Raw genomic sequence first — 12394 nt, forward strand, 5'->3', positions numbered from 1 at the left:
AGTTCAAATTTACAGAATATCTCAGCTCTGTAGGTCTATACAATGCAAGTGAATGGTTACCAAAACTTTGAAGCTCCAAAAAACACAAAAAGGCAACATAAAATTAATCCATATGACTCCACTGTATTAATCCATGTCTTCTGAAGCGATCAAATAGGTTTTGGGTGAAAACAGACAAAACATTTTCACTATAAATCGTGACATCAGTAGTCTCCTTGGCGATCATGATTTCAAGCTCAATGACACTTCTTATAGCACCATCTAGCACTCTGCACAAGAGTCCAGCACTAGGAAGTGTAATCGAGCTTAAAATCATGATCGTGACTATAGACTGCAATGGCAAGATATACGGTGAAAAAGGAATTATATTTTGGTCTGTTCTTACCCAAAATCGATTAGATCGCTTCACAAGTCTTGGATTAGACCACTGGAGTCGTATGGATTACTTTTATGCTTTCTTTATATGTTTTTTGGAGTTTCAACGTTTTGGTCACCATTCATTTGCATTGAATTGACCTAGATATGGAGCGGAGATATTCTTCCAAAAATCTTTGCTTGTGTTCTGCTGAAGAAAGAAAGTCATACACATCTAAAATGGCATGAGGGTGTGTAAATGATGAGAATTTTTATTTTTGGGTGAACTATCCCTTTAAATAAAAGATTTCATGCTGAATATGAAATATTACCTTACTGTCTGCATGAGACTGTGTGTGTAGCTGCAAATCCTGTCAGAGGAACAAACTGATAATATGAGCCAGATTACATCAAAGAACTGTGCAGTCTTATATAAATGTAAAATGTTTATTAGCTAATAGTATTTAAGTGTGTGTACAGTATGTGTGTGTGTTTGTATGTGTGTGTGTGAGAGAGAGAGAGAGAGAGAGAGAGAGAGAGAAAGAGAGAGAGAAAGAGAGAGAGAGAGCATTCTAAAAGGACGTCCTTCTATTGTCATCATCACCACATTATGCCAGCTGTGCAGATCCCCCCAGGTCAAATCCCTGGATTACTGGTGCGGGTGTTTGTGTGTCTGTTTGTGTTTAAAGTGTCTGTGTGTGTGTGTTGGGGTCTGGGGGAATGATCATTCTGATCATCAGAATGACATCCTAGTTAGAATACATTTGTTTACTTATTTTTGCACTAAAATGTAGCTCGTCCATAGCCTTGTAATTCAGTTCATATAGGAACAGACACACTTTACTACAAGTTCAGCAAAGTGTCAAAGTTAAAGATTCCACTTTTTCTTTTCATCATTCATTCACTTTCTCCCCTTTTTATCCCTCTCTCATAGACACTTCACCACCAATCCCACTCTCTTTGTAACAGTCAGCAAACCGGTAATCTTATTATAATCCCACTGTGTGTGGAATTGTGCAGAAGAGATTAACCAATGGTCAATTACTAGTTAATCTTCCACGTGGGAAGTTATCTGGAGACTCTTTCTTTCTAGCGATCCTAATTAAAAAGTTCCCAGATTCCATCTGAAAGGATTAAAAAACTCTATACAGTGCTGGTGCAGTGTTATCAATGCATTTCTCTCTCAATGCCCCAGACAACCCATGAGTCACTGGCTAAAAGCACATGTACACATACACAGAGCCCTTAATCTGACCTCTTCCTTTCATTTAGCTGTCACTCACAATATCCTTACTGTGGCTGTGAGTCTGAGACATATGGGTGGACAAACAAGACACTTGTTGGCTTTTTCTTGCTCACTCTTTATCTCCTTTGTCTCTACACAGATAACAATTTTCTAAATTAAAGTCAACTTCTGTAATCTGACATATTTCTGAGTGAAAAAGCATTATCTACAAGGAAAAAAATGTTGGGCGGGACTTTGGATGGTTTTCTGCATCGCAAATTTTAAGTGTTACATTTAAGAATGGAGCCAGGAGGTTGGGGGTCAAAAAAATAATAGGGATTAGTGATGTCATCCGAAAAGTAAAGTTGTTTTTAAGTTATGACATTTTGATGAAAGATTACAAAGACAATTTCAAAGACATTTTGTCTTCAGAAAAATTTGCACTGGTAAACTGTTAATACATTACTGTGGCGGTAACAAACCTCAGTACTCCAGAGGGCGATAGAGATAGCTTCAAAGTCTGTGCAGTTTCATTAAAATTTTTATTATTGAGGTAAGTTGCTATAAATATATTGACTTTACCTTATTTGCTCAGCAATATTCTCTTCAAACTGTTGGCCTCACCATCACAGTAGTTGATTCGAAAGAGAAAACTCTAGGTAGAAAAGGAAAACTAACACTAATGTCCACTATAGTGCTCCTTGTGGCAAAGTTGAGAATGCAAGACGTTAAGAAAGCTGTCTGCACATTTTAAAACACACTTACGCATGAAATCAAGCTTGAAGTGTCTGTGTTCACGTACTTGTATAGAGTATATGTTTTGGCCTTATGGCCAGGAATATGTATTCATAAAGTAAATAGAGTCAATTTAGACTTCATATTGGAAATCAAGAAATTATGATTCATTTTATTTTGAACTCCTGTAATTGTACCTAGAGTATTACTCTTAGATAAATAAACATAAAGGCTGGGGAGGTTCAAAACTCTCTCTCTTACCTGAGAGCATGAGCGGTGCTCAGGCTGGGCTACCAGGGCTTAAGCTATAAGAATGTTTTCCACAAAGGCCTTGAACAAGGTTGTAGATTCCAGGGGGGATGGGGGGAGGGGGAGGTACAAACTGCCCCCCCCACCCCCATATTTATACCATGATCAACGGAAACATGTAAATGCTTCACTTTAAATTAAGTCATATATAGTATAATGTATAAATTAATGACACCTGTCTCTCCACAGTATCGATAACACCAAATACGCTCAATTCAGTACACATGCACTGTCTTGTTGGCAGCTGCTTTCCAGCACTCATGTATGTGCGCCCATGCAAAAGACAGCTTGTGACACACGATTGCGGCTGTGTGTGTCTGGTCAACATTTCTGTCTTGGTGAGACATAGGAATCTGTTGAGTTGGTCCATCCAGATATAGAAAGTACCAAATATTTAGATACACTATATTGCCAAAAGTATTCGCTCATCTGCCTTTAGACTCATATGAACTTAAGTGACATCCCATTCTTAATCCATAGGGTTTAATATGACATCGGCCCAACCTTTGCAGCTATAACAGCTTCAACTCTTGTGGGAAGGCTTTCCACAAGGTTTAGGAGTGTGTTTATGGGAATTTTTGACCATTCTTCCAGAAGCGCATTTGTGAGGTCAGACACTGATGTTGGACGAGAAGGCCTGGCTCGCAGTCTTCGCTCTAATTCATCCCAAAGGTGCTCTATCGGGTTGAGGTCAGGACTCTGTGCAGGCCAGTCAAGTTCTTCCACACCAAACTCGCTCATCCATGTCTTTATGGACCTTGCTTTGTGCACTGGTGCGCAGTCATGTTGGAACAGGAAGGGGCCATCCCCAAACTGTTCCCACAAAGTTGGGAGCATGGAATTGTCCAAAATCTCTTGGTATGCTGAAGCATTCAGAGTTCCTTTCACTGGAACTAAGGGGCCAAGCCCAGCTCCTGAAAAACAACCCCACACCATAATCCCCCCTCCACCAAACTTCACAGTTGGCACAATGCAGTCAAACAAGTACCGTTCTCCTGGCAACCGCCAAACCCAGACTCGTCCATCAGATTGCCAGATGGAGAAGCGTGATTCGTCACTCCAGAGAACACGTCTCCACTGCTCTAGAGTCCAGTGGTGGCGTGCTTTACACCACTGCATCCGACGCTTTGCATTGCACTTGGTGATGTATGGCTTGGATGCAGCTGCTCGGCCATGGAAACCCATTCCATGAAGCTCTCTACGCACTGTTCTTGAGCTAATCTGAAGGCCACATGAACTTTGGAGGTCTGTAGCGATTGACTCTGCAGAAAGTTGGCGACCTCTGCGCACTATGCGCCTCAGCATCCGCTGACCCCGCTCTGTCATTTTACGTGGCCTACCACTTTGTGGCTGAGTTGCTGTCATTCCCAATCACTTCCACTTTGTTATAATACCACTGACAGTTGACTGTGAAATATTTAATAGCGAGGAAATTTCAGGACTGGACTTGTTGCACAGGTGGCATCCTATCACAGTACCACGCTGGAATTCACTGAGCTCCTGAGAGCGGCCCATTCTTTCACAAATGTTTGTAGAACAGTCTGCATGCCTAGGTGCTTCATTTTATACACCTGTGGCCATGGAAGTGATTGGAACACCTGAATTCAATTATTTGGATGGGTGAGCGAATACTTTTGGCAATATAGTGTACATAAACCTGAAAACAAAGAGTAATATTTACAGATGTACTTTAGGACTCATTTTAAATCATGAGCCAGGACATTTGTGTTTTTTGCAAAACTCTTTTATTAAGACGCAATAAATGATGCAAAGATGCAATAAACCTCTAGCAACTACACTCACTGAGCACTTTATTAGGAACCTACTTATTAATGTGATTATCTAATCAGCCAATTGTGTGGCAGTTCAGTGCATAACAATCATGCAGATATGGGTCAGGAGCTTCAGCTAATGTTCACATCAACCATCAGAATGGGGTAAAAAAAAATTTGATTTTGACCGTGGCATGATTGTTGGTGCCAGACGGGCTGGTTTAAGTATTTCTGTAACTGCTGATGTCCTGGGATTTTCACACACAACAGTCTCTACAGTTTACTCAGAATGGTGCCAAAAATAAAAAACATCCAGTGAACAGCAGTTTTGGGATGGAAATGCCTTGTTGATGAGAGAGGTCAAAGGAGAATAGCCAGACTGGTTCAAGCTGACAGAAAGGCTACAGTAACTCAGATAACCACTCTGTACAATTATAGTGAGCAGAATAGCATCTCAGAATGCACATCACGTCAAATCTTGAGGCAGATGGGCTACAACCACAGAAGACCACATCTGGCACTTTATTAGGACCAAAATGTTCCTAATCAAGTGTTCAGTGAGTGTATTTTTTCCTCATAAGTACCTTTTAAAGCCTATTTACAGCCTGCTATCTTCTAAACTAACTTAAGCACCCAACGAATCAATATAAAACTGTACACCGTACACAATGTGCATGACACAACGGAAAGCCGAAAGGGACAATATAGTGTTCTTTGTTTTTAAATCAAGTTTGAAAATACACAGTGTTAAAAGCATGACATTTCTTATCTTCAAGCGTGTCTGAGCCTAAAAGTTAGTGGGACATTTTGGTTTTAGTTTCAGTAATATTTAAAGATTTTTTATATATATGACTCTTCACAGATATAACATTCAAACTTTTAATATAAAGTGCATTATATTCCGACATTTCATCCACAGAAGTCTGGGCTAAGCCCAGGATATTTAGGGCCCATGATTTCTGCGATATGGAAAACATGGACTTAATTGCAAAATCCAGTCATAAAAACAGAATAACTATAAAACGCAAAAGTCACGGAATTTGACATATTTTGAATACAATTAATGTATGAATACTCAAATAAAATCGTTATAAGTCCTAGTGTGATGATTAAACCACAAAAGGCTGAGATTTAATTAAAGAAATATAAGTCTGAATGTGCTGTGCACTTTAAAGGGTATGTGTAAAGCTAGCGGCTCATACACTGATAACACCTCATTATTATCATTATGTGCGCTCTTTTTGTAACAGACAGCAGAGTACACCTTAACCTTGAAGTATGTAGCACAAGCAGACTATATATATTTATAGAATTAAATACAGCCTTTTGCGGTTTAATATGCACATCTAAGACATATAGCGAACTGCTTATCCGGACGTGTGCCACTGTCGAAAACATACATACTAAAAGTTTTAATTCGGTTTCTACCTAAATAAAAGCTCAGTTTAACTAGACACGTGAATATACGACTACTGCATAATAAAATGTCATATTCAATGTAGTATAAATCATAATAATGATAATTAATAATTATATTATATTAATAATAATTACATAATATTTAAGCAATATCTCACAAGCAGTCTTACGTGTTGTTGTACTGAATAAAAGTTTTCATCAATGCTTTCATTAATACTGTGATGCTCTGCTGTGTAGCACTGTATTTACAGTTACACAACTCCAATATTGTGTTTTAAAAAATGAAGAAAAATGAATAAATTTGTTTTAGATTGTGCTGTAAGGATCTGTATAGAAGCACTTCATTTGATAACATTTATGTAATGGTATGTTTAAAAGTAATTATTCTAGATTACAATTCTATGCATTCAGTTTTTTGATAATAAAGTTTAATTAAAGTTTAATACATGGAATACAGAAGAAATAAAACGGAAAACACAGAATTTGGGAGAAAATAAAAAGCATTTCATAGGGCCCTAAATATCCACTAACCCTAGAACCACCCATGCCTAAGATCTGGTCACCATGGCTTGGGCTGAAACCATGGTGTTTGTTTTAATGTTGCCGTGCCAACTGTGTTTCAGAGGGGCTTAGCAAAAATTGTTCAATCTCTTTTGCTCTCGATCTGAGCTCACACAAACACAAAACACTCCGACACACTGGAGCAACCCCTCTGTCAGGTTTTTCAGGTCAGAAGAACTTGAGATAAACAAGAGTAAAATGACCCAGCATGCTGAAAGACCAAATAACTAGTCTGCTTAGAGACAGAATATAGATCAAAGCTTCCAAAATGGGAACTTCTCCCCAAAGGCCAATCTAACACAGGAATACACAACTAGAACATGGAGGTCACCTCTAAGGAAGAGTCATGTGACCAACATTTCACCGTGATATGAAGGGACTAAAAATTCCTGCAGAAGTTCCAGTTTTAGTACATTGATAGGCTTTGAACTAACAACTAAATCCCTTTTCTGTTAATTCAAGGTCCGATCATCCACGGGTTTTACATTTCTGAAGTTTTTCCATTCACTGGTCACTTTTTATTGGAGCCAGTTAATTGCCTTCTCTCTCCTAGTCAATCTTCTCTCCTCCAACATCATTGCCACTGACTTTAAAACTATCTTTGAGAAAAATATAAGAATGATTTCCCTACACCAAGGTAAAAATAACTTAAATGGAGCAGAACAATTAAACTTGACTGAAAATGTCAAACTCAGCTTTGAAACTCATAGTTCAGGCTCCACTGCCTCACATAATTGATACAAAAACTTTGAACTGTGACAATAAGGAATTGGAAAGATGTCTGACAAATCTTTCTGTACCAATAAAGGGGACAAGGCTTAGTAACAAGGTTATATGATGTAGTCTGTTGAACATTGATTTCTGAGTTTTGAATTTAGGGTAGTGAATGGCAAAAGGATTACACTCCTAGTTTTTATTAGCTTGCATCACCAACAGCTAATATTGTACCAATATAACCTGTATGTTTACATGCAGTCATGAAACTATCAACACATCAGTTTTAATAATGAAGACTACACCTTCCATAACATCATCACAAAACTTTATCATGCAGGGATGATGATTCCTTGTACAAAATTGGCAGAATAATCTGTGAATTTAAGTGAATTTACTTTCTAATCTGAAAATCACTTCAAATGCTGGGGACTCAAAGTGCGTTGGACTGCACTTTGAGTCCCTAGAAGTGATTTTCAGATTACATCAACTCTTTTAACTCACGCCCACATGGGTATTCTTAATGCTAAGGACATTCATTAGAAATATCAAACCTGATATCAAACATAAAGAATCTTTGCACTAGGTTGCTAAAAATGGCTATTTATTAGCCTCTATCTCCTTTCCTTTCCCAGAAAACACACAACCATGAAGACATTTAAGCTAAAGGACACACCTATTGCATAACTGTGTTCTAGAGCCTTCCCTTCCCCCCACTTTGACAAACCTGAGAAAATAAGTAGGCTGCTGAACTGGCACAACTATTGGCTGGAGACTACAGGAAGGAAAAAGATGGAATGAAATATTTCTTTTTGACTTCTCTCTGTAGCTCAGGTGCTAAAGCAAAGTTCACTATTGCAGTCAAAATCCATTGAGCTATGTGAGGAATGAGCTCACATATGCTGTAATACCCAGCAGGACATGCCAAACAACACCATGTCTACATTCTGTTCATATCTCATCTGTCTAAATATGCAGATAGCCATTGCTTACAAAGCTGACAGGTCTACTGATAAACTGATCTCCAAAGGCATCATCGTGTGAAGGCTGCGCTGGGCATTTTGCTAAATTTGGTAGCCGTGCTTCAGCCTGACCTCACTGAGAAGAGTGACTTCGGAGGGGACGGGTGACCATCGCTCATTCTTTCAATGTGCCCCCACAGAGAAGACTGTGGCACTGAGCTTTGATATCCACACAGATCAAATAGAGTTAGAAATAAATATAGGACTGGAGACCTTTACACAAACACCAGCCCTCAAACATTCTCTTAACCAGACAAGGGGATACAAAGGAAACTGAGTTGTTGTAAATACTTTTAAACCCAGATGTGTGATTCTATATTGCAGTGGTTCTCAACTGGCTGGTCAAGATCTGGGCTTGCTGGGTTGCAGATCTGTTTTGATAAGGTTACGGAGAACAAGTAAAAAAAAATGTAAAAAAAATTGCTAAATGCAAATAATACACTGAAATTAAACATGCATTATTAGGATAGTAAGACAGGCTAAACAAGCTTATCAACTTTTAAAAGAGAAAAGACTTTCCATATTTTTGTCAATGACGTCAAAGGCAGTGCTTCAGTCAATTACTTTGAGCCAGTTGTAGTTTGCCACAAATTACTCTGTAACTTGGTAGGGGCAAGCCAAATTAGGTAGATGCCAAAATGGACAGGTAGAGTGACATGCCCTCATTATCTAAAATCATGAACAAATCTATGCACTGTAAAAGAAAATACGACCCAGACTGCAATAAACATAGCCAACCATGTTTTTTCTTTTATTTATTGCCTACAGAAATGTATACTCACTAAGCACTTTATTAGGAACTCTATGCTCCAAATAAAGCGCCCAACATGGTCTTCTGCTGTTGTAGCCCATCTGCCTCAAGGTTCGACGTGTTGTGCATTCTGAGATGCTGTTGTGCTCACTAAACAATTGAGTAGTTATCTGAGTTACAGTAGCCTTTCTGTCAGCTCGAACTAGTCTGGCCATTCTCTGTTGACCTCTCTCATCAACAAGGTGTTTCCGTCCGCAGAACTGCCGCTGTTTTTGCCACCATTCTGAGTAAACTCTAGAGACTATTGTGCATGAAAATCCCAGGAGATCAGCAGTTACAGAAATACTTAAACCAGCCCGTCTGGCACCAACAATCATGCCACGGATTAGATAATCGCATGAATAAGTAGGTGTACAGGTGTTCCTAATAAAGTGCTCAGTGTATGTAGTTGCTAGATTTGCTAAAGTTTGCAAGGTTTATTGTATCTTTGCGCCATTTATTGCGTCTTAATAAAAGAGTTTTGCAAAGTGATAAGTGCTAAGTGAGTGTATAATATTTTAACGTCATAATATTATGATAATATTATTAATACTAATACATATAATAAACATATAATAAGAACATTTTCTCTACTTTTGGACAATAAATAATTTTAGTACTGTGTTGGGACACCACTTGATATCCAATGTAAAATCCGGGTCCTGAAGCAAAACCAGTTGAAAATCACTGGTTTAGTGATTAGGATAGGAAAAAGATAGTACAATTTAGGATTGGTTGTGGAGTTGCAGAGGTTCTGATTGTGCAGCAGATACTGAACAGTTTACAAGTCATAATAATCATATCTCTAAACAGTGTAATTATGATAAATAAGCAAAGCCTCTTATTCTTAAATATAAAATAACTAAACATTATGAACGTAGAAAATAAGAGCATCATATATTCTGTAAGGATTTTAGGACAGCCATTAGCAAATCCTCATGCACAAATGCTCATATAAACTGATCAGACTAGAAATTAAAGTGCAACTTTGACTGCATGAAATAATGCCTTTGAGGAAAAGGAAGATGGAGACATGCTATACGCAACTACAGAGCAGAATTTAGGGAATGGCATGGAGGAGTGTGTGTGTGGATGTTACACAAGAACCTGCCTCTCACTCCTGCATCCCATGACTCTTTAACACCCACACGTTTACTAACGAGGAGTAGCCAGGGCATGATATTATGCGTCCACGCACTCACAGAGCCTATAAATAGTCTCACACATGTATAAACATGCATGGAGCAATAAAAACACATGCCGATATATACACAAAACCTCCCACACTGTAGTGTCTTAGGATAAATGTAATTTTGCTACTCAGATCTAACTCACCCCTTGCCTGCAGGCCTGTTCATTGAGCGCACGCACCCAGGCTCTCTGCCAGTGCTCCCTGAACGACTTGAACACAAAGAGCGAAGACAAAAGTCCTTTGACACCCGCCTCAGTGTCACTCCCTGCACCATCTCGCCCCAGCCTCAGTCTCAGGAGGGAAGCCCACACGCCACCCGTCAAGGTCTGGTGGGTGAGACACAGGGGCAGCTGCCAGGGGGTCTCCCTCTTGCCCTGGACCCTGTCACACCACCTAGGGTGCAGCAAGGCCAGTGAGAACTGAACGAGCCAGGCTAGTACGACCAGCAGCGAAGCACAGAAGAGCGCCACCTGAACCAGCCAGCTCACATCCTGGAAAGTCATCATCTCCCTAATCACTGATCACTTTAGTCTCATTTTTACGAAGGGTTGAAAATCTTGACTCACGAAGGTTGGAACTCTGGGGAAGGGTAGAGAGAGACACAGAGTTAGTAGGCTGGAAAAAGATTGGATGCAGGGAAATAAAGCCATGCAGCACTGACAAGACATGTTACATCACATTAGAACATACAACAGAATAAAAACATAAAGGTGAATTTCAAGCTTATTCACAGATTGGAAAAGTAAACAAGGTTTATTATTATATTTTTACCTAGTACCTTACCTAGTATTTATTGCTAATTACTATTACTATTGTAAAACCATTATGAATTAAATTGTATTATACAGTTTTTATTTCAAGTGATAGAATTTATTTTTGTTGTTAATGACAATGGTGGCTAATACCAAGTTACCACACTGGTTTAATGGTATTGTAGCGGAAACTGCGGTTACTATAGTGACTTTTTGTAAGGGTTACAATACGTGTTCTTATCTAAGAGACTTACAAGTGCATGTATCGTGTCTGTACTACCACCTGTGCTTAAAAGTTTAAGCAGTTAAGCAAACTGATTAAGCATTTCGGTGAAAGTGTGACATTCAATGCCTGCCCTGAAACCGGAGAAGTCCCTATCTTCTTCCAGAAAACTAAGATCAGTTTGCTTTCAGTTTAGTCTAAGGGGCCGTTCACGCCAATTGTTTTCCTGTGTAAACATGCGCTAGGCGAACGTCGTTGACATTTGCGCCGCGTCCAGCTGTTTCAACAGCATCTCGCGCAGGAGCTCCGCGTTTATTTAGACGAACGTTAACTTTTAAAAGCACGTCTCTAGACACCTGTGTTCTGTTCTATTCATTGCACAGCGTCTAGCTTATATATATATATTTGTAAATATATATATATAGCGAAAGAGCACGTTCGGTATGAACGGCCCCTACTATAGTACTGTGCGAATCATGTCTCAGACATATACACCCGCCCGGTCCAATTCTGTCACATACTGACAGCACAGCAGCCTTGCTCTGGGTCAGTGCGGAATTGCAACGTCGAGCTGGCTCATGGATTCATTATAAAGCAAAGATACTTATAATGGTATAGCGTATAATTATGAAATAATGCATGTTTACGTCGCCCTCACTGATCGCCGTTTGAGAAGCACAGCCTGTGTTTTAAAATAGAGTGATTTGCTTACTTAGCATTTTTTGGACATCATAGGCACATAACGAGTCAGCTCAGATCACTAAAGCGGTCTCAGAACGTGCCTATTATGTCCACAAATGCTGTCAAGATAGGCAGCTCCCAAGCCTTCGTGTCATAATAATGCCGAGCATAAACAGTGTTTAAAAAAAAAAAAAAAAAGCCATAGAGGGGAATTATTACCGATCGGATGAGAAGCGCAGTCTTTAGAAACGGAGACACTACGGTGAGCACTGTTAACGCTAACTACAGATGCCCAGCTGCATGACTACATAATGTCTTCGTAATCCCAACACCAATCTTCAGATCCAGTCGCTATTCTTAGCATATTCTGCAATCAGACCGGAGTTGACTGGTACATGGCCTCCGTTTCGTAAATGTTTAGCATTGTAAAAATCACACATTTATAATATCCAGTGCTGTCAACGCAAAAGAAAATGCGTCCCCTTCCCGCAGTCGGTGTCGGAAGGTCTGCAATGGTAATGCGCAGGTAGCAACACAAACACACGCTGAACGTATTTAAAGAGACACGCACGGTGTTCTCGAGCTGCGGAGTTGCGCATGCGCATTGACCTGCCTCAGCTCAAATGGATAGTTCACCACAAAATA

At 39.4% G+C, this 12394-nt stretch overlaps 1 protein-coding gene across 2 annotated transcripts in view; it reads right to left on the reverse strand.

The window, feature by feature from the left end:
- Window positions 1–12282, reverse strand: part of LOC127424873 (phospholipid transfer protein C2CD2L-like) — a 33666-nt gene extending 21384 nt beyond the window's left edge. For both annotated transcript variants that reach the window (XM_051670395.1, XM_051670385.1), the window contains exons 1-2: window positions 11969–12282; window positions 10237–10672 (exon numbers count right to left, since the gene is read on the reverse strand). In XM_051670395.1, the coding sequence (XP_051526355.1) occupies window positions 10237–10599 (363 nt within the window). In that variant the 5' untranslated portion in view covers window positions 10600–10672; window positions 11969–12282. The remainder of the gene's footprint in view (window positions 1–10236; window positions 10673–11968) is intronic.
- Between the last annotated feature and the right edge of the window lie 112 nt (window positions 12283–12394).

Source organism: Myxocyprinus asiaticus, chromosome 3 (genome assembly GCF_019703515.2).
Source record: "Myxocyprinus asiaticus isolate MX2 ecotype Aquarium Trade chromosome 3, UBuf_Myxa_2, whole genome shotgun sequence".
Lineage (NCBI taxonomy): Eukaryota > Metazoa > Chordata > Actinopteri > Cypriniformes > Catostomidae > Myxocyprinus > Myxocyprinus asiaticus.